At 32.8% G+C, this 21,844-nt stretch overlaps 2 protein-coding genes across 2 annotated transcripts; both read left to right on the top strand.

The window, feature by feature from the left end:
• The first annotated feature begins 2,018 nt into the window (after positions 1-2,018).
• LOC105623923 (multidrug resistance-associated protein 5-like) lies at positions 2,019-10,062 on the top strand. The gene is given in 25 exon segments (XM_012205294.1): positions 2,019-2,098; positions 2,224-2,370; positions 2,629-2,787; positions 3,030-3,177; positions 3,259-3,492; positions 3,577-3,750; positions 3,889-4,036; positions 4,229-4,377; positions 4,623-4,733; positions 5,284-5,394; positions 5,853-5,992; positions 6,064-6,525; positions 6,736-6,862; positions 7,081-7,226; positions 7,296-7,396; positions 7,480-7,596; positions 7,599-7,663; positions 7,851-8,127; positions 8,208-8,361; positions 8,435-8,563; positions 8,649-8,925; positions 9,003-9,168; positions 9,247-9,430; positions 9,490-9,682; positions 9,808-10,062. Coding segments are annotated over 25 exon segments (4,254 nt in total).
• Positions 10,063-11,347: 1,285 nt separating this feature from the next.
• Positions 11,348-20,947, top strand: LOC105623922 (sodium leak channel non-selective protein). The gene is made up of 28 exons (XM_012205293.1): positions 11,348-11,452; positions 11,560-11,745; positions 11,924-12,144; positions 12,289-12,563; positions 13,017-13,264; positions 13,425-13,814; positions 14,007-14,198; positions 14,267-14,404; positions 14,468-14,674; positions 14,852-15,048; positions 15,116-15,238; positions 15,507-15,680; positions 15,765-15,944; positions 16,033-16,285; positions 16,423-16,590; positions 16,708-16,916; positions 17,046-17,166; positions 17,306-17,439; positions 17,511-17,676; positions 18,156-18,350; positions 18,444-18,661; positions 18,847-19,070; positions 19,354-19,490; positions 19,572-19,708; positions 19,927-20,077; positions 20,136-20,267; positions 20,508-20,682; positions 20,769-20,947. The coding sequence occupies exons 1-28, from the start codon at positions 11,348-11,350 to the stop codon at positions 20,945-20,947; spliced, it is 5,235 nt and encodes a 1,744-aa protein (XP_012060683.1).
• The last annotated feature ends 897 nt before the right edge of the window (positions 20,948-21,844 follow it).

Genomic DNA, 21,844 nt, shown 5'->3' with positions numbered 1-21,844 from the left:
TTAGTCAAATAATTAATCAAATAAACTAATGTTAGCTTATAATAGTTTTATGCAGCAAAATAATCAGAATTGTGCTCAAATTTTACACAGATATTCATAATAATGAAACTATCTGAAATTTTTATATTTTTGATAATGTTTTGAGATATGAATCACACATCTTCAGCATTTCATTTATAGAAGAAACTATCAAAAACGGTATATCTAAGAATATATTTTAATGAAAATTTTTCTTGGAATTTTTTTATATCAAATTTTTTAGAATTTCTGATTAATTTTATAACTTTTTAGAAAATTCTGATTTTTTTATAGAAATTGGAGCACTTCACACAGATGTCAAAAAAAATCTGTATTTCTTCTAGAATTCTAAAACATTCATTTATTCATGTGAATTCCGAAAAAAAATATTCTAAAATTTCTCTTTCTAATAAAATGACATGAAAAATTCTAAAAAAAAGATAAACTTTTTCAAGTATTTCTAAAAAATGTTCCAATTTGTATAAAAATTTTGAGAAATTTTTTCTCCAACAATTGCGTTTCGAAAACTTCGAGTATCTGCGAGTATCATTTTAGCCTTATTCATCAAATGTTAAACAAGGATAAAATGAATGAATCTTGTTTGTACATGTTATTTAAAATATTCTGGGCCAGAATATTCTAATTATTCTAATACAAACAGAATTCATTCATATATTTACGAAGTAAATTGAGTATCTTCTATGCTTTTATTAATTGCTTTATACATTTATTCAAATATAATTTTGTATCTTAATTGATTTATTTAAGTATCTACTTTTTATAATATTTTTACAAGACTTGATGTATCTTCGATATCAACTCTTGTAAAAATATATAATACAAAACATTTATTCATTTAATAGCGAACTCCATGGACTCGAACGTTGTAACATAATATAACTTTTCAGACACCCCGTATACAGTCGTGAATACGCCGACACGTCACTCACATACGCTTCCTCACACGCAAACGTTTCATTAAGTAAACAATGCACGAGTGGTTCATCGTACTTGGAAACGGAAGCTCCGGGAAGAAAATCGAACTGTCAGAAGACGAAGCATGGGTCAGCTGAGATTCCAGATATGACTGCCCACACTTTTCCAGGAGACAAAAGCGTACGGCTTTGATAGAAGATCATTCTGTGCACGGAGTTTTCGAGCACGTTCAAAGTACGTTGATTCATATCCCCATCAATCGAAAGTGAACTGGTAAGCAATTTTGACGGTTTATTCTATTTTCGATATTGTAAACAAGATAAAACGCACGATCTCGCAGTTTCCAAAGGAGAGAAAAGGCTTCTCCAAGTAAGGTTTGTTTTTGTGCGCCAACAGAACTCGAATTTATGCTTTATGAAATGATATTCTACTAAACGTTAAATTATTATTGCAGGTATTAAAGTCATTCAACACAAGAAGGTGTGCATGTTATATAAATGCCATATACGGTACGACTGCGCCTCACCCTTCCCTGTTCTACTCTTCGGCTTCGCGCATGAACGGAAATTTAAAAAATACGCACTCATTAATGATGTCGAGAGATTAAACCGTACTCTTATCAGTGTCGCCGATGTAACCGGTGATTACTTGTCGCAAATGAGGATATCTCACACTGTCGATGAGGTAAGTAATGGTATTGAATATTATTTATTTATGTATAAAGGGTTGCGTGAATGAAAGTATGTGGGAATAATTTATATAGGGATTGGCATGTTTATAGTCGTGTCATGCGTTTTCACAGTTGTATAAGAAGTTTGTTTATGCCTCGATTTTTTGAAATACGTAATAACTAGCTTAATTCTCACCGAACATATATATAATATTTTGTAGCTTTATGTAATTTCGCTTTATCACGACACGCCTTGCGGTGATTAGAGATCTTTATCTCACTTAGTTTTTCGAGATGCAATTGTGATGTGAATTTAAGTTTCAAGTTTCAGATTCTTCCGGTACCATTACATTTGTTAGAGTGAATTGTCAAATAATAATAGTATTCTGTAAAAATGGGACAAGACACAGAAAGCAACAATGGTGATAATGACAAGTGGATTGAAAGTAACGTACAACACAAACGTAATGAAAGGTATATGGTCATTTAAAATTGTCTTTCATATTCTCTTCTTGAGAAAAATAATGAAATATTTTATTTGAATTCAGTTATATGAATTAACTTGGAAGATATACCAATTTCTTTCAATCTTTTCTTAGATCTTTGGAGCCCGAGCAACAGCATTCTCTTTTACCAAAGGCAAGTGGCAGTACAGCGAAACAAGTTAGGGAATATATCCCCAGATCTGGGATGAAGAAATACAATAATGCTTTGAGCAATTTGATACCAATACGGTATCAAAACCAGTACGTAATCGAAGTCTCAATCAATAATCTTTTGTAGTAATTAAAAATGTTTAATATATATTTAATAAAATATTTAATGAAATGTATTATATATGATCTTTATCAGATACAACAATATAACTTAATCAAATAATAGTAATATAACACATGTGTTGTATTAGTTACATTCTTGAATGAGAAATTAATAAGTTGTGTTACTATTTTGTTGATATTTGTTGGGAAAAATTATTGTTTTAATGATGAAAATATATTTTACAGGAAGAAAGAAAATTCACCAGCGGATAATGCTGGATTATTTTCTTATGTATATATAACATGGATGACGCCATACTTATGGAAAGCATACAAGAAAGGTCTTACGGTAAAGGACTTACCGGACATATCGGTATATGATAGCTGCGAGTACAATGCACTTAGGTGAGTTTAATATATTATTGTGTATCCTGAACAAATAAGTAAAACTCTGTTTATTGGCACTCTATTTAGACAATAGATATGGCGTCATAGTTTGGATAATAAGAGCTCGATGCATTCAATTTGTTTTCTTAATGTCAGCTATTATTGGAACTAATAAATACTGGTATCGGAACTGTCCTCCGACACTTCAGCTAAACGAAGTTTTATTGTAGTTATAATATAACTAAGAATTATTTTTTTAGACTCGATGTACTTTGGCAACAAGAACTAAGTCAAAATGGCCCGAATGCAGCATCTTTTTCTACAGTTGCGTGGAAATTTGTACGCACACGAGTTTGTATGTCATGTTTTTTATTGACATGTTCTCTTATTTTTGGATTTCTAAGTCCGGTAAGATCATTCTTATAACAATATCTAAATTGTTATTAAATTAAATCTTTGTATTATAATATAGAATTTTTTTTCACTTAGACGATATTAATGAGGAAAATATTGGAACACGTAGAGTCTCCAGAAGAGGACTTTTGGGATGGTATCAAATGGGTTTTTCTGCTGACAGTATGCGATTCTTTGCGAGCTTTCTTCTTTACCTGGACATGGAACATGAACTATAAGACTGGATTACGATTGAAGTCGGCTTGTACAGCTCTGTTGTATAAGAAGATTATAAGATTAAATAGTCTTGGCAATAAAAGTACAGGAGAAGTGAGATATTTAATTTGTTCCGTAAATCTTTAAACACAAAGAAAATGCTCTCTTAATGAAGTAATATATGATTCTTGTGTTCAGATAATCAATTTATTTTGCAACGACAGTCAAAGACTTTTTGATGTGATTATTTATGGACCAATGATTATCAGCGGGCCGATAGTTATAAGTTGTGGTATAATTTACATATTGTGGCTATTCAATCCCATTGCTCTAGTAGGAATGATAGCTTTTCTCTCGTTTTATCCGTGTCAGGTAAATAGCTCATTGTTAAAGATATTTAGTCATTGTAGATATTAATAATATTTTGATATTGTATCAAAATTCTAAGAGAAAAATTTTTACAAATGCTCATTCTGCATATTTTGATAAGCAGAGCAATATCTGTTTTAGTACTTCATCTCTCGTGCGACTGGCTATTTTCGCTCGAAATCGGTAAACGTTACAGATACTCGGGTGCGACTCATGAGTGAGATTCTCGAATGCATAAAGTTAATTAAGATGTATGCCTGGGAGAAATATTTTGGCCAAAAACTTCTCGGTGAGAATAATACAATAGAAAATTTATATTTTATATAGAACAGAAATTATTAAAAGCAATGTTATTGGCAAAGCAATAGAGTTTTATTTTAATATACATATTCTTTATTAGAAAGATATATAAATTTGTTAAATTTACATTTACAAAAATTTGTGTGTATAAAATATAGGCAATTTAATAATTTTCTTGCAGCTATACGCAAGAAAGAAGAAAGTTGGCTTCATAAGACTGCGTACTTTCAAAGTCTTAGTATTTCTTTGACGCCTGCTATACCTGTTATATCCGCGATCATCACGTTTTTAGCACACATTGCTTCGGGCAGTGGATTAACAGCTGCACAGGTACAAAATATAATCTTTTAATATAATTTCTGATTTTTAAGATATATATTTTCATAAATATCTAAATTTTATGTATATCAGGAGAAATCGAAAAACATTCAATAGGTAAGCAATTTGGTAAGATAAAGTTTTGGTATGATAAAGTTTTCCCTCAGAAGTTAGTTCAATCAATTTCCACGAATATTCGCAATCTCAATTGCAAGATAATATCTCCTGAATTTTACAATCAATGGATTATATTACAGGCTTTTCCAATGACCACATTATTTGGAAATTTACTTAGACTGGCACTCACGTCACTTAAGGATACCACGCGATATTTTATCAGCGCCCTCATAGCTCTTAGAAGATTCAAGGTCTCCATGTTTTTTAAGTGATTTCATGTACAGCTTAATGGGAGGTCGAATATCCGTACCTATTATTAGAAAGTCAGTATCCGTGTTCAATAAATTTAATCTCGTTTGAATCGTTAATTTATTTTTATATATTTTTTTACCGAGATTATATATTAAAATACAAGTAATTAACTCTAATCTAAATTGTCATTGAATTTTAGTTTGCAAAGTCTATTAAAGATATTCAATCATTATATAAATTAATATTTTGATAAAGAATTTTTGCAAATAGAGATTAGCGAAAAACAGCACGGACACTTCCTATAATAATACGTACATGAGGTCAATGTTGTTTTAATGTAACATAAGCTTTTTAGTAAAACTAAAGTAAATTATGGACAAACACTGCATGCCTTGTAAAGCACCTTGTTACATTCGAACAGCTGTTTTCTTAGCGGTTCTTTTAATATGCCAAATACCCGAATTGCATCTGTATACAATATCGAGTGAAGATGTAACGTTCCCATGCCACGGAGGATTATAACAGTCGATTTAATTCTACACTTTTCAGGTGTTTCCTTTCGTATCGGTACTCAATGCTCAAATTCGTACCTCTTTCATGTTTTTACAAGTGGCCTTAGTTAATATCACCGCAGTAAAGATAACTTTTGGCAGAATAAAGGTTTATTCTTGTTTATATCTAATAGAAATGCACAGATTGCACCATATATATGTGTTATATCGCAACCGTGCTTTTCCTATTAACATCTTCATTTTCCGATATAACCGAATGATAATAAGCTTCCATTTTGCTAACAAAACTTGCCTATTCAGCATTTTCATTTTTGCTTCTTTTGTTGCTTTTGTATCTGTATCATGTCAATTATGATGAGCTTAAAGAGCATATATATATTACTGTATAAATTTGTTTTTAAAAATTGATTCGTTTGGGGATATTTCATACTACTGCGAAGGATATCTAGATTATCGCAAAATGTATATTGCATATCTTTATCTTATTTCTGCATAAAGTTACATTTTTACATATTTATTTGTTCAATGTGCTTTTAACAATGGCTTTACATTTCTTTGAAAATTTATTGACTAGATAATTTGATTAACAAAGCAATATTTGTATAGAGTGTATTACTATTGGATGAAAGCAGTTGCCAAGCATCAAAACCGATTGTGAGATCGCAAGCAGTTGCCATTGCTAATGGTACCTTCGTTTGCGACAGTATGACGCTTCAAATAGATGCATTGATCGACAACAAGAAAAAGTAAATATTTATTCCATAATATTTATTATAATAATCTCTCTGATGTATTGCGATAACTATTTTTTATATAGAAAGAAATCGCTACCAGTCACAGACAGTCCGCCGGAACTGGAAAACTTGAATCAATTGATACAAGAAGCTAAATACGTTGAAGTTCTTACTGACGTGCATTTCGGAGCACCTAAAGGAAAGCTGGTCGGTATTTGTGGTCACGTAGGCAGCGGCAAGTCCAGTCTGCTTTTAGCAGCTTTAGGACAGCTGAAAATAACAAAGGGACACATCTTAAGGGAGGGCACTTGTGCTTATGTCAGCCAACAGGCATGGATTGTGAATGGAACCTTTAAGGAGAATATTTTGTTCGGCGAGGAGTTTGATGCCAAACGTTATTATCACACGATCACAATTTGCAATCTGAAGGAAGATTTAAATATGTTACCGGGAGGAGATGATACTGAGATCGGTGAGAGAGGTATCAATCTATCCGGAGGACAAAAGCAGAGAGTTGCGCTCGCGCGAGCATATTATGCCAATCGGTACGTAAAATCTTTATCATTTCCTTTTTAAGAAATACATTAGTTGTGCTGCTAATGTCTGTTTCTACCAATGCAGTTTAATTTTAATCTCGGTTCAACTAATTCTTTTTTTTCTAGTTCTAGTTCTAAAAATTGAGCCGAGATTAAAATTAATCTACATTGGTAGAAACGGATAAAAATCGAATATAGCAATTGTATTTATTGTTTCAGGGATATTTATTTTCTTGATGATCCTTTGAGCGCAGTTGATGCATACGTTGGTTCATATATATTCGAGAAATTGATCCTTGAAGCTCTTAGAAACAAATCTGTTCTTTTCGTGACACATAACATTCAAGTATGTATTTAATTGATGTTAAAATTCCAAAATATTTATTAATAATATACATGTGCCTCATAGTTAATAATATAATAAAATTCATGAGAATTTTTCTCTATATATATTTTTATTGTTTTCTAAAAATATAAAAAATAAATTCAAAGGAAATTAATTAACAATGTGATTTGAAATATTGGCGTCAAAATTTTAAAATATTCCAAATTTTTTCATTATAGTTTTTAAAACGCTGTGATGAAATTTACATGATGAATGCGGGCAAGATTGTAGAGCATGGAACCCACGAAGATCTCTTACGACTTGATAGGGAATACGCATCAATGGTGAAGAACAGCACAATTGCAACGGAAGATAATTTATCAGCGTACGTTTAATGGCATTGTATTTTTTGAATTATTTGAAAGTAATTTAGTAATCTTTTATTTTTTCACAGTGTTAAATCTATGAAAGTAACACAAAAAAGTATTAACGATTTAGAAGTGCAAAAGAAATCTGCGCACAAAGAAAATTATGGAAAAGAGAAATTATACAAAGGTACGCGCATTTAATCGTATATCTTTTGATTTAGAGATCTCTGATATTTTTCTTTTTTAAATTATATTAATTGTATTGAATAGGAACTTTAACAATGGCAGAAAAGTCTGAAAGTGGATCCGTCAAGTCGTACACTTATCACACATATATACAAGCTACAGGTGGTTATTTGATCGCTATTCTCGTATTTTTTACGTTTTTTTGAACGTAGGTAGTTCGGCCTTCAGTACTTGGTGGCTCGCTGTATGGATTAAAGCTGGCGGAGGCGTAAGTAGTACATTGTATTCAATATTTTATATATATATATATATATATATAAAGAGATAAATAAATATATATCTATCTCTTTTCTTCAATCAAAAAATATTTTAGTAATATTTTTGTTATTATCACTTTTTTAGTTAATATTTGATATATCGTCACAGACGTCGTGTCAATCTTATTTAATTTTCAGAACGTGACTATGCCAGGAACTAATGATACTATATACTCAGAGGATATCAACGCTAATCCTGATTTTTCATTTTATCGAGATATATACGGTGCTTGCATCATCGGCATATTATTGACAAGTTTTCTTCGTGGCTTAATAATTATGTTTGCCACGATAAAAGCTTCGACTACATTGCACAACACGTTTCTTCACAAAATTATTAGTTCTCCGTTAAGCTTCTTCGAAACTACTCCAAGTGGTAGAATACAGAACGTTTTCAGTCGAGACATAGACGAAAGTGAATAATTTTTTAATTATTTTACACATGCACTTGTCGCAAATCAATATATCTAATTTAATTAATTTTCTGATTTGCAGTTGATAATTATTTACCCATATCGATAGAAAACATGGTGCAAAATATTTTTACTTGCAGTTTTGCTATTTTTTTTATTTGTGGCATATTGCCCTGGTTTTCGATACCGTTACTTCTATTTGGTGTACTATTCTTCTTCGTTGGCAAATTGTTTAGGTATTAGCCTAAATATCGCAATTTACGTATATAATTTACATATGATTAACTGTTTTGTTTTGTGTCTTCATAGAATAGGAATGAGGGATTTGAAAAGAATGGAGAGTGTCTCGCGGTCTCCTGTTTTAAGTTTCGTTACAACGACGATTCAAGGTTTAAGTACAATTCACGCTTTTCAAAAGGAGAAGAATTTCTTATACAGGTAATTATTTAGTGAAATACATGCATCATATAATAATGAAGTAATAGAAAAAGAATATGGCGATTGAATTGTTTCTTGTCGATAGATTTGAAGAATTATTCAACACGAATAATTTATGTCAGTATCTATGTCAAGCCGCGATGAGATGGTCTGCGATTAGACTGGATAGTTTGGTAATTGCTTCATCCTGTATAATCGCGTTATTCGTGATTTCATTTAAAAATGAAATATCGCCGGCCTTTGCCGGTCTGGCTATGGCATATGCCACACAGATGACTGGTGTTTTCCAGTATACGGTCAGACTAATGTCTGAGACGGAAGTGCGCTTTATAAGCGTAGAGAGAATTAGTTACTACCTCAAGGTAATCTATTTCTGTTTAATTGATAATAAATTCTGATTCTGTAATTTCTTTTTGTTTTAATCTTATATCTTATTCAGACTTTGCAGAAAGAAGGTGCAAGCAGAACAGTCGCTCTTAAACCAGCCGATGATTGGCCTTCTCGTGGCAAAATAGAGTTCAAAGCTGTTCAGATGAGATACAGAGAGGAGTTGCCGCTTATACTGCTCGATGTCTCGTTTACGATAAAGCCCGGAGAAAAAATTGGTAATAGCTAAATATTTTCTTTCTCTTTCTCGTTTGTCGCATTTTCTTATGCGAGAAATTAATTGTGAATTATTTCAGGCATCGTAGGTCGCACAGGATCCGGTAAAAGCTCCTTAGTCGTAGCTTTATTCCGATTAGTCGAAATTTGTGAAGGGATCATTAAAATCGACGGTATAGATATTTCGAAATTAGAATTAGATATACTAAGAAATAAATTGTCAATTATTCCTCAAGATCCAGTTTTATTCAGTGGCACTGTAAGGTAATAAATTTAATTAGCAATTTTTGCTAGCTATTCTCTTCATTTGATTCGTTTTTTAGATCTAATTTGGATCCTTTCCAACATCACGCCGATCATGATATTTGGAATGTTCTTGAAAAGACTCAGATGAAAGAAAAGGTGTCTCTAATGTCGGGAAATCTCGATGCGTCCGTTGGATTTGGCGGAAATAATTTGAGCATTGGCGAGAGACAGCTTCTTTGTCTGGCAAGAGCTTTATTACACAGTACAAAGGTAATGCACTTTTATTGAACGATTTTTGCAATATTACATACATTTAAAATTGATTTCCGGAGAATACTTCTTATTTCTTTTTAGAATATTAAAATTAATATTAACATGTTATACGCATATTATAGATACTGATTCTGGACGAAGCCACGGCCGCCGTCGATCCGGAAACTGAAGCGACAGTGCAGAACACGCTGCAGAACGAGTTCGCGGATTGCACTGTACTTACGATCGCTCATAGATTACAAACTGTTGTTGCGTGTAATCGTATTCTCGTCATGAGCGAGGGCAAGATTGTTGAATTTGATGCACCTGCCACACTTCTCTCTTATCCAGATTCCGAATTTTCGAAACTGATGGCTGCTGCAGATGAAAATGCATAAAATAATCCTCGCAGAGATCTGACTCATAATTGCAATGCATTTAATCACATTTTATCAGTTTGTATGATGAAACTAAATACATTAACTTTCAGCGTCATGTGAGTAAATGAAAGAGCAAGAAAAGAAAGATATATTTATATATTTCAAAAATACAAAATAAGGATAAGTAAAGAAATGAACATAACAAATGACTGTATTTTTCTATTAATAAACTACTTTATTAAATTATTAATTAAAGAGATTAAATAATATTATCTATAAGCTCGTATTCTGTATATAAATAAAAGAGAGAAAAAAAATCTTCCCGTTTTCTCCCTCTTTTTACTTAATCCTTTCAAATAATTTATTATAATAATTTAATTTTTATTATGTTATACTAGTTGTATAAAGTTATGTTATAATATATAACTTTATATTATATTAGTTATATGTTTAGCTAGAACTTTGGATTTGCTGAAAATTATATATGAAAATTGTGTTTCAAAAACATCAACATTTTCGCTGTTAAACTGTTATTGGTAACATCTATTAATTTAGCGATAAAAGGATTGATTTAATATTTTAATTAAAGACGAATATTTTTAAGTAGGAATAAATAATTATAAAAAAATCACGATTTCTGGAAATTCGCGCCCTTTAGAATAAAGTGTGAAATATTGATTTTCTCACAGAAGGTGGAGACCGTGGAGGACACACTGCTCATGCCCATTTGCCCAGACTTTCGGCCGTGCTGGCGACACGGCCGAAACATGTTCACCCCGACATTGCCAGCTTGTTATTACCTCTGAGATGTTTATTACATGTTGAGCTTTATCGTTGCTTTATATCGAGATGTAGTCTATAGAAATTGCCGTAAAGGCAGTGTCTGTCGTTTCGTGAACAGCTAAAAGAAAGGTAAATTCTTTGATAATAAAATATTCCTTAGAGTTATCCCTTTTACGAACAACACCGATTTCGTAAACTAGCTATCTTTTAAGTTTTATTGAGCTATTTTTAAAAGTATATGTTACTGGAAATTAAAATATATATTAATAAATTATTTATATAAAGTTTGAAATGTTACATATATACTAATAAGATGTATTACTAATCTAATACATATATTTTAAAATAGTGGATAGAATGTATAGAAAGATATATGAACACATTGAGAGCAAACGTGATGCATACTTATCTTGTCAAATAATAATTTAATTTTTAATAATCATTTTTATTAATGATATGTCCAATTTCGATCATTTTTCTGTTACTTCCAGGCCTCACCATTGCGAACATAATCCCTATTATGATGCTGGGGCGGAAGCAGAGCCTCAAGGGGGAACCCGTCCTGGCCGATTATGGTCCAGAAGAGTCCCTCAATGAGAGCGCTGACATAGAATGGGTCAACAAGGTGAGTGGAAGTATAAATTGACCCAGGGGAGAAAATTGTAAAAATCGAAAATGTTTTCCTTTTCTCACAATCAGATCTTTCCTGAAAACCGCTTTATGTGATTTCAGTTATGGGTAAGACGGTTGATGCGACTTTGCGCCCTAGTCTCGTTGGCTTCTGTTTGCTTGAATACTCCAAAAACTTTTGAGAAAGTACCGTCCCTTCAATATGTTACCTTTATTTGCGATTTGATAATCACGTTTCTGTTCACTGCCGAGATGATCGCTAAGATGCATATACGGGGAATAGTAAAGGTAAAGTCCCTCTTTATCAAAGAGATACAATTGAGATACTTGATTGCTTTGAGAAATAATTAAAAGTTTTTATTTTATTATTATGACACCAACAACATTATGAAATGGCGAATAAAATTTGTATGCACTTGTAACACATTTGATATAGACTAGAATGAAATTATAAATGGCATTGCAGAGGGATAAGTCTTACCTGAAAGACCACTGGTGCCAATTTGACGGGTTTATGGTAATCTTTCTCTGGTTATCTGTAATTCTGCAAATGTTTGAGATGCTGGGTTTCATAAAATTTAGTTACGCTTCAATAGCGCGGTCACCACGGCCGCTGATCATGATACGCTTCCTTCGAGTCTTTCTTAAATTTTCAATGCCCAGAGCCAGAATCAATCAGATCTTCAAGTAAGGATATTGATGTAAAATTGATATGAAAGATTTACATTTAAATAAGAATAAGATATCACAAGATACTATTATACACTACAATTATTAATTTAATTTAATTAATTTATTTAAGTTTATTAACAATATATGATTTATATTTAGACGCTCGAGTCAGCAGATCTACAACGTAACGCTTTTCTTCCTGTTCTTCATGTCCCTTTATGGTCTTTTGGGTGTGCAATTCTTCGGCGAACTAAAAAATCATTGCGTGCTGAACACAACTGAGCCTAATTACATTACGATCAACAGCCTGGCTATTCCTGACACATTCTGCTCCACCGATCCAGAATCTGGATATCAATGCCCCGAAGGAATGGTCTGCATGAAACTGGAGTTGACCAAGTATATTATAGGCTTCAATGGATTTGACGAGTTTGGTAGTAGTTAATGTTAATGTTATTATGCCCTTGTTCTTCTGTATTTATTGGCTTTCATATTATTTTTCTAAGAATATGTAAAGCTAACTAATTTATTGGAACATTTGTTACAACTTTATGATTTTATCTTTCTTATACATATTTTCTTATATTTCATATTTTCACATTCTATATTCTTATGTAATAATAATTATAATAGCTTCAAAGATAGTAATAAGATTACAAATTATATTATAATTTATCCAGTGCAATTTTATCAAAATTTTGTCGATTTTTATATCTTGTATACACCGCATGTAAGTCTTTTTTTAATATGAAGATTGAACAATTTTAATATTATTTATTTTAATATTATTTATCAATTAAAAACTAAAGTAATATTCGAATATTATTTGTAAGTATTTAAAAATATCTTATTGTCTGAAAATTTAATTCCAAATTTGAATTATTTAGCTACCAGTATCTTCACCGTATATCAAGCGGCTTCTCAGGAAGGATGGGTCTTTATCATGTATCGCGCGATCGATAGTCTACCAGCATGGCGCGCAGTTCTTTACTTCAGTACAATGATATTCTTCTTGGCCTGGTTAGTGAAGAACGTTTTCATTGCTGTCATTACGGAAACTTTTAACGAAATCCGAGTACAGTTCCAACAAATGTGGGGCGTTAGAGGTCACATTAGCAACAGTTCGGCATCGCAGGTCAGTTTTACCAAAGATATCTTTGAAGAAACAGCCTTTACTTTACTTTATTAAAATATTCTCATTAAAAATATACATATATTTAAAATTAATTTTAAGTGAATATAATTGTATGATTTTATTGATAATATAATTGATATATTTACTTTATTTAATGCAGATATTGACTGGAGACGATAATGGCTGGAAATTAGTGACATTAGACGAGAATAAACATGGGGGCCTAGCCTCTCCACTTTGTCATACTATTCTCAAGTCGCCGCATTTTCGTTCAGTTATAATGTGTGCAATTCTAGCGAATGGCATCACCACTGCGACGATGAGTTTCAAGCATGATGATAAACCGAGGCAAACATACTATGACAATTATTACTGGGCTGAGATCGTCTTCACGATATTGCTGGATTTAGAGACCCTCTTCAAGATATGGTGCCTGGGTTTCCGGAGTTATTTTAAGCATTCGATTCACAAATTCGAACTGCTGCTTGCCATTGGCACGACTTTACACATTATTCCGTTTTTGTATCTCTCTGGATTCACTTTCTTTCAGGTTTCTATCTTTATTTGATTCCTCGTCTTTCATGTCGCTTCACTTTTACATTTTTCCTACAGTCTAATGTCTATGCTTTTTCCTTATTGTTTATATATTTTATATTCTTAGTTGTGTTGGTCTTTTTATACTTCTAAAAATTCAAACAATATAAAAGACCTTTAATTTATTATGGTATTTTTATATGGGAAGGTTCTCAGAATAGTTCGGCTTATTAAAGCGTCACCAATGCTGGAGGACTTTGTCTACAAAATTTTCGGCCCTGGCAAGAAGCTCGGTAGTCTCATCATTTTTACCATGTGCCTGCTGGTGATATCCTCAAGTATTTCTATGCAGCTCTTCTGCTTCCTTTGCGACTTCACCAAATTCGAAACTTTTCCTGAAGTGATTATACTTTAACAAACCACATTACACGACTATTGTGACTTACTCATCAAAATATAAATTTTCAGGCATTTATGTCTATGTTCCAAATTTTCACACAAGAAGCCTGGGTCGATGTGATGGATGAAACTATGTTACGAACACATGAAGGCATAGCACCGTTTATCGCAGTATACTTCATTTTGTATCATCTCTTTGTCACATTGGTAATCATCAATATCTCCTTTATGCAAACTATGATATGAACTAATGCTGAATTATATCTTCAGATCGTGCTAAGTCTTTTCGTCGCGGTAATTCTTGACAATCTCGAATTGGATGAGGACATTAAGAAACTGAAGCAATTGAAATTTCGTGAACAAAGTGCCGAGATAAAGGAAAGCTTGCCATTCAGATTGAGAATCTTTGAAAAATTCCCAGACAGTCCGCAGATGACGTGTCTTCACAAAGTGCCATCAGATTTCAATTTACCGAAGGTAAATATTCATGAATAATTATTATTAACTCCTTGGTTTATTCCTTAGATATTAAATTTAGAATAGTTTTAATTTTGTTGAAGAATTTTAACATCTTACAGCCTCAAGATTATAAAACAATCTATTTCGCTTAATTATTCAATGGATTGAATTAATATTCGAATTATCTTTTTTAAGGTGCGCGAGAGTTTTATGCGACAATTCGTGCTTGAAGTAGAGGATGAGGAAAATGAAGGTGTAAAGAGAATTAACGAAACCTTTGATTCAAAAATTGTGTATAGAAAACAACGCCCGGTGAAAATTTTAAATAATCCGCCGAAGGTGAGAAGTGTCGTTACTAATTTGAAGAAAGCTTCTGTTATTTATATCATAAAGTAAGTAAAATATCATTCGTTATTATATTTCTTGAAATTTTCAACTTAAAGATTTAAGTCGTTCTAGTGATTCCAATAATCAGAGGCTTCTCTTGGGAGACTCCGCCATGATTCCAGTACCAGGAAAAGGACTTCTAAAACCGCAGGGCACCGTGAGTGGCACTAAGCAACTTCGCATCGATCCGAAAAAGTAAGAACAAGATAATAGAAATGTTAATAGAATGAGTAACGAGAATTTAGATTTAGAAATTTGAAAATTTTTTAAATGGGACAATTTAAAGATTTAATAATAGTTTTTTTAATTAATATATTACATATAAAATTTTCTAAATTATTACTGTCTCTGTTAATTATCATCGATTAAATTCTGATATTCTTTAAGTATAGTATGTAGTACGAAGATATTTTATGTTTTTACATTTATTTATCTATGTTTTCTATTGGCATAACAAAAATAGATCAATCAGAAGAAGCGTCCGAAGTGGATCGATCAAATTAAAACAGACGTACGAGCATCTTATGGAAAACGGTGATATAGGAGGAATAAACAGAGTCAGTTCGTCAAGCAGAAGGCCACATGATTTAGACATCAAATTGCTGCAAGCTAAGAGACAACAGGCGGAGATGCGAAGGTATCGAAATTATTTCTGAGATTTTTAAGATTTTCACAATTATATATCTCTTATATATCTTATATATCTCTTCTTTCATTCCAGAAACCAACGTGAAGATGATTTGCGAGAGAACCATCCATTCTTCGATACGCCGTTATTTGCGGTACCTCGCGAAAGCAAATTCCGAAAATATTGCCAGTTATTCGTCTACGCGAGATATGACGCGAGATTGAAAGATCCTTTAACAGGCAAGGAAAGGAAGGTGCAGTACAAGAGTCTACAGTAAGCATCGCGAGATAATATTGAAATATATTGTCCCATCGTCATGAAGCAAAGAAGCCAAGTTCAACAAATTCTGTATCTCTTCCAGCAATTTCCTTGGTTTAGTGACCTATCTCGATTGGGTAATGATATTCATCACGACGTTGTCGTGCATCTCGATGATGTTCGAGACACCACGAAAGCGCGTAATGGAGACACCGGCGTTGCAGATCACCGAATACTGCTTCGTTATTTGTATGAGCATTGAACTAGCGTTAAAAATCTTGGCGGATGGTCTGTTCTTTACACCCAAGGCCTACATCAAAGACGTTGCCTCTGTGTTAGATGTCTTCATTTACATTGTTTAGTATATTGGAAATATTAAATTCTATTGGGAAATATTTCTTTTAATCTTAAGTATAATAATTATATGTGATAAATCATAAATAGTTCTTAGTATGTATATATAATATATAATATTGTATGCACGTTGTCGCAGGTAAGTCTCATATTCTTATGTTGGATGCCGAAAAGCGTGCCGCCGAATTCTGGAGCGCAACTGCTGATGATATTACGATGCGTCAGACCGCTAAGAATTTTCACTCTTGTTCCACATATGAGAAAAGTCGTTTACGAGCTGTGCAGAGGATTCAAGGAAATTTTATTGGTAAATATCGTTCTTTATTATTCTATTATTATCGTTCTATATTATCTCTATATCTTCTAGAAATAACTAATCTGAAAATGATGAAACAAATTAACAGATAAATATTATTTCATTCAGGTATCAACATTATTGTTCTTGCTGATGTTCATGTTCGCGAGTTATGGAGTGCAATTATATGGCGGTCGATTAGCGAGATGTAACGATCCCACGATCTTGAAGCGCGAGGAATGCGTCGGAGTATTTATGAGAAGAGTGTTCGTGACGAAGATGAAACTACGACCAGGGGAAAACGAGAGTTATCCGTCCATATTAGTACCGCGTGTTTGGTATGCATAAATCATGCAATTCTGAGAATTTTACTCATTTACATTTTCTTTAATTCAGATTAATTATAAGGAACTAATGTAAGAAAATACGCTATTTTGTACACGCTTATTTTGTCACACATTTTTCAGGGCTAATCCTAAAAGATTCAACTTTGATAATATTGGCGATGCTATGATGGCTTTGTTTGAAGTACTTTCTTTCAAAGGATGGCTTGACGTACGGGATGTTCTTATTAAAGCTCTTGGTCCCGTGAGTCATTATTTCTTTTGATAGAATAATAGATTATGTTGTTTAATATAGATGATCACAAAAATTACAAAATTTGGAATTGGGTAAGAATATTATTTCTCCGTCACATTCTTCAATATCTTATTGTATCTTTTTTCAGGCTCACGCTATCTATATACACGTTTATATTTTCCTCGGTTGCATGATCGGCTTGACATTGTTCGTGGGTGTGGTGATCGCGAATTACTCCGAGAACAAAGGCACTGCTTTGCTCACGGTCGATCAAAGACGGTGGTGAGATGTCGTATATTTCGTCAGTAAATATCGCGATCTCTAGATTAGGAGTTTTTTTTTGTTGGGTATAGGTGCGACTTGAAGAAACGTCTGAAGATCGCTCAGCCACTGCACTTACCACCTAGACCGGACGGCAAGAAGTTCCGTGCTTTCATCTACGATATCACGCAGAACATTTATTTCAAAAGATTCATTGCTGTCATGGTACTCGTGAACAGCGCTCTTCTGTGCGTTTCTGTGAGTTGAACAAAATAATATTCAGATATAGATGCGTGAGATTCGATAGATATTTTTCAAGGCTGATTATTTCCTTAAATTGAATTACAAAAATATGTATTAATTTTTAGGAATATTATTAATTATAATAAGTGTATGCTTGGAATTGTAAAATTGTAAAATTGTGCTAAATCATAATTCTTACGTCATATAGCGTCATATAGCGCATATAGCGCAAAGATTAATCACAAAATTAGGAAAAATAGTTTTATAGACTAGCTTGACATTCTATTTAGTTTTTTACGGATTTATTAACATTGCTACATAGAATCAAGCGCTTGATTCATATCAAAAGAAATATGCAATTTCAACGAATATCGTAAGAAAATTTTTCTTGAATTATTTATTCCTTGCCATCATTAAACTAGTAAAAATAAATATAACGTGCCTGCTCGTGTTTAATCTGCTATCTTTCTTCCTTTTTTGCTGCTCATCTGAAGTGGAGACTCGAAGAGGAACACACAGAAGCTCTGGCTATGGTCTCCACGATTCTGACACTGGTGTTCCTTGTGGAAGTAATCATGAAAAACATTGCTTTTACACCGCGTGGTTATTGGCAATCCAGGAGAAACAGATACGATCTACTCGTGACAGTTGTAGGCGTTATTTGGATTATCATACACTGCACAATGCAGGTATTTTCATCATCAAGAATCCTTTGTATTTTTTCTTCGTCTATCACTCGTTGTTCATTCTCATATTATCATGTTTTATTGTATTGATCTCAGAACGATCTGTCTTACGTAATTGGATTTATGGTCGTAATCTTGAGATTCTTCACCATCACTGGCAAACACACCACTCTCAAGATGCTAATGTTGACAGTTGGTGTATCCGTCTGCAAGAGCTTCTTCATCATATTCGGCATGTTTCTTCTTGTCTTCTTCTACGCGTTAGCTGGCACTATAATCTTTGGTACAGTGAAGTACGGAGAAGGTATAGGAAGGTGAGAAAAGTATATACTGTCTACGAAATTTTAAGATATATAAAATACACGTGCAATATAATTTAATATAAATCTCTTCCAATATAATTTTTTTAGTATTAAATTCTTTTTCGTTCTATTATAATATTTCTTTATCTTGCTCTGCTTCCGCTTGATATATCAGAAATAATCTCTTTGTAATTTAGACGCGCTAATTTCGAATCACCGGTTACTGGCGTGGCGATGCTCTTTCGCATAGTGACGGGGGAGGATTGGAACAAAATTATGCACGACTGCATGATACAACCACCCTATTGCACACCGGCGGATAATTACTGGGAAACGGATTGCGGCAATTTCCATGCTTCTCTAATTTATTTTTGCACTTTTTACGTCATCATTACTTACATCGTCTTGAATCTTTTAGTGGGTATGTATGCAATATACTTGTACATACATCAAAGAAGCTTATACAAAATCATGTTGATTAGATTTTAAAAAATCAGCTGTATTTCTCCTCTTAGATTAGACAAAAAAGGAGATTGTTTAACAGAAAATATATTATTATATAGTGGCTTCAATCTAATTTTTCTGTTTAATAATAATATATATATATATATATATATATATATTTAATTTTTTTTAATTAGATGTCTATAGAGAGTAATTTAAAGGGAATAAAACAAAGATTGAAATTTTTTCTTTTTGAACAGCTATTATTATGGAGAACTTTTCTTTATTTTATTCAAATGAAGAGGATGCGTTATTATCGTATGCAGACATAAGGAACTTTCAGAATACGTGGAATGTTGTTGATAATCATCAGAAAGGTGTTATACCGGTGAAGCGGGTATGATTTTATCGCGAATCCGTATTATATTAGAAATAATATAATTTTTAAGAAGCAAATACTGATGTTTGCGGATTTCAGGTGAAGTTTATCTTGCGATTGTTGAAAGGTAGATTGGAGACCGATCCACAAAAGGATCGCCTGCTCTTCAAATACATGTGCTACGAACTCGAACGATTGCACAATGGCGAAGATGTTACCTTTCACGATGTTATTAAGTAAATTTTACAATATGGATTGTAAATGAAATATTAAACATTTATAGCTTGTTAAGTAAAATTTTTAGATATTTGAAATTTTCTCAGGACAGATCTTCTATAGGACGTAGTTTCTTCTTTATTAGATGTTTTAAATATTTCAATTCGTGAATTTTTCATTCATTATATTTTACATTATTCGAATATTTTACAATGTTTTCTTAATAAAAATTTTTTAGTATGTTATCGTATCGCTCAGTGGATATAAGGAAAGCGCTACAATTGGAAGAACTTCTTGCACGAGAAGAATTCGAGTATATAATTGAGGAGGAAGTGGCTAAGCAAACCATCAGAACTTGGTTACAGGGCTGCCTGAAGAAGATACGAGCGGTGAGAATGACTTAATCTGAAATCGTATCAGAGAAATAATAATTTTTTTTCTTTGCAGAAACAAAACAATCTTATCGCGGGTCTTCGTGCTACAAATAACACAGCTGTGCCACCTCAAGATATAGAGAAAGGTAAAGAGGAGAAAGGCAAGGAAGTTAGTGTTGATCGTGAAGAGGAGACTGAAATAAAGGTGCGTCTTATCTCACACTTTATTTGCTTTATTACACCCCAAGCATTTCTTGTAGAAAAATGTGAATTGATATTTTTATATCATAAATCAATGATATCCAATAGTGACATTTTTTGTTTAAAAAATTTTTAAGTATCAACTTCTATATTTATAAAAATTAGAATTTGTACCATCATTATGATTTCAAAAAAGTAATATAATTTGATGAAAAAAGTTTATTATCTTGTTTTCAACTGTTAGGATGTCGAAGCTCCAAAATACAGGGCCAAGAAACCGATGGTGCTTCCAAGATCGGACAGCATAGGAAGTGCTTCAGGAAGAAAGTACCTAGCACCAACTTTATCGGATCCAGCATCCGTTCGATCCGAGAAGGATAAGATCGCAGTGTCGAAGAAAAGGAATAGCAGACCGCCAGGTAAGCCGAAATAATCACTTGGCTTTCGTACAATATATCGTATTAATTATCTTTGGCGCAGAATTATTTTGGATTATTTTTTGTAGCAATGGTGAAAAATAATTTGCATCATTTAACGGAAAATACAGAGCAAAGCAGGCAGGCAAGGGAAGCGTTGAACAACAAAGTAACCGCGCCTAAAGTTTCCAGCGTCATGCTGGAAGTTCGAGAATGGTGGAAGGAACAATTGGCTTACAGCAGCGAGTCCAGCGAGGACGAACTCTGAACTTTTCAAAATTATGGACGTAGATTACAATCGTAGTAGATTGTGAACTGATGATTCTTACTTTTAGCAATTGTAAAAGACAAATTCTTAATCTAAGAATTTTGTAATTCAGTGAGGATGAAGATCCAAGGAGAAATGTGGTATGTGCCTAATAATTTTCACTCGCCCAAATTCGAGGAACTTTAATGCGTTGAGCTTCGATCGCAATTCGCCACCCTCATTGCTGAAAGCCATATTAATATTTTACTACGTCCAAGGCAGTGTGCATAAAGTGAACAAAAACATTCAAATCTTTCGTTCTATCGAAGCTCATCGTGTTAGAAGAATCGATTTCCTATCGGAAGAGAGAGAGAGAGAGAGAGAGAGAGAGAAAGAGAGAGAGAATTATAATTATCGAAACATACATATACTCGCGACATTTCGAATTCGGAACATCACTGCCGTCAAATCACTCATATAAAAATGCTTGAATCCTCGAAATATCAATTTGTCAAAAGATTTCGATGTATGTGTTTTGAAGAATTTTTTCGTACATCATTCGCGTACTACTATCATTCATGCATCGTCAGCTAGTTTTAAAATGTCTCGAGATAATTATAATTGTATGTAGTAAATTTTGTACGACACGAAGTTGATTGTGACATTGTGAGAGTTAGTAGCTAAAGTCGATTATGATGTTATTAAGGGCAACTGTGAGTACAATTAGCATAGGATTCATCGTAGATATTTTTGTCGTGAAGAGGGTACTGATTCTGTCTGAAAAAAAAAGAAAAAAAGAAAATGTTGGACATTGCAGATCGTCGATTCTTTCCTTACAACAAGAATATGTCCCAAAGGCCTGTATCATAGATCTACGCGATTGATTTGATATTGACAATTATAAAAGTTTTAGCGTGA

The sequence above is a fragment of the Atta cephalotes genome, assembly GCF_000143395.1.
Source record: "Atta cephalotes unplaced genomic scaffold scaffold00068, whole genome shotgun sequence".
NCBI classification, from domain to species: Eukaryota; Metazoa; Arthropoda; class Insecta; order Hymenoptera; family Formicidae; genus Atta; species Atta cephalotes.
Note: the sequence above shows the minus strand (reverse complement) of the source record. Positions and strands in the feature narration are given on the sequence as shown.

Excerpts from the sequence above, each read along its gene's own strand:
- LOC105623922 (XM_012205293.1), top strand. The coding sequence starts at position 11,348 with ATGATGCTGGGGCGGAAGCAGAGCCTCAAGGGGGAACCCGTCCTGGCC. Across the intron at positions 11,453-11,559 it reads ACATAGAATGGGTCAACAAG|TTATGGGTAAGACGGTTGAT; the intron begins GTGAGTGGAAGT and ends ATGTGATTTCAG. Across the intron at positions 20,683-20,768 it reads AAGGAATAGCAGACCGCCAG|CAATGGTGAAAAATAATTTG; the intron begins GTAAGCCGAAAT and ends TATTTTTTGTAG.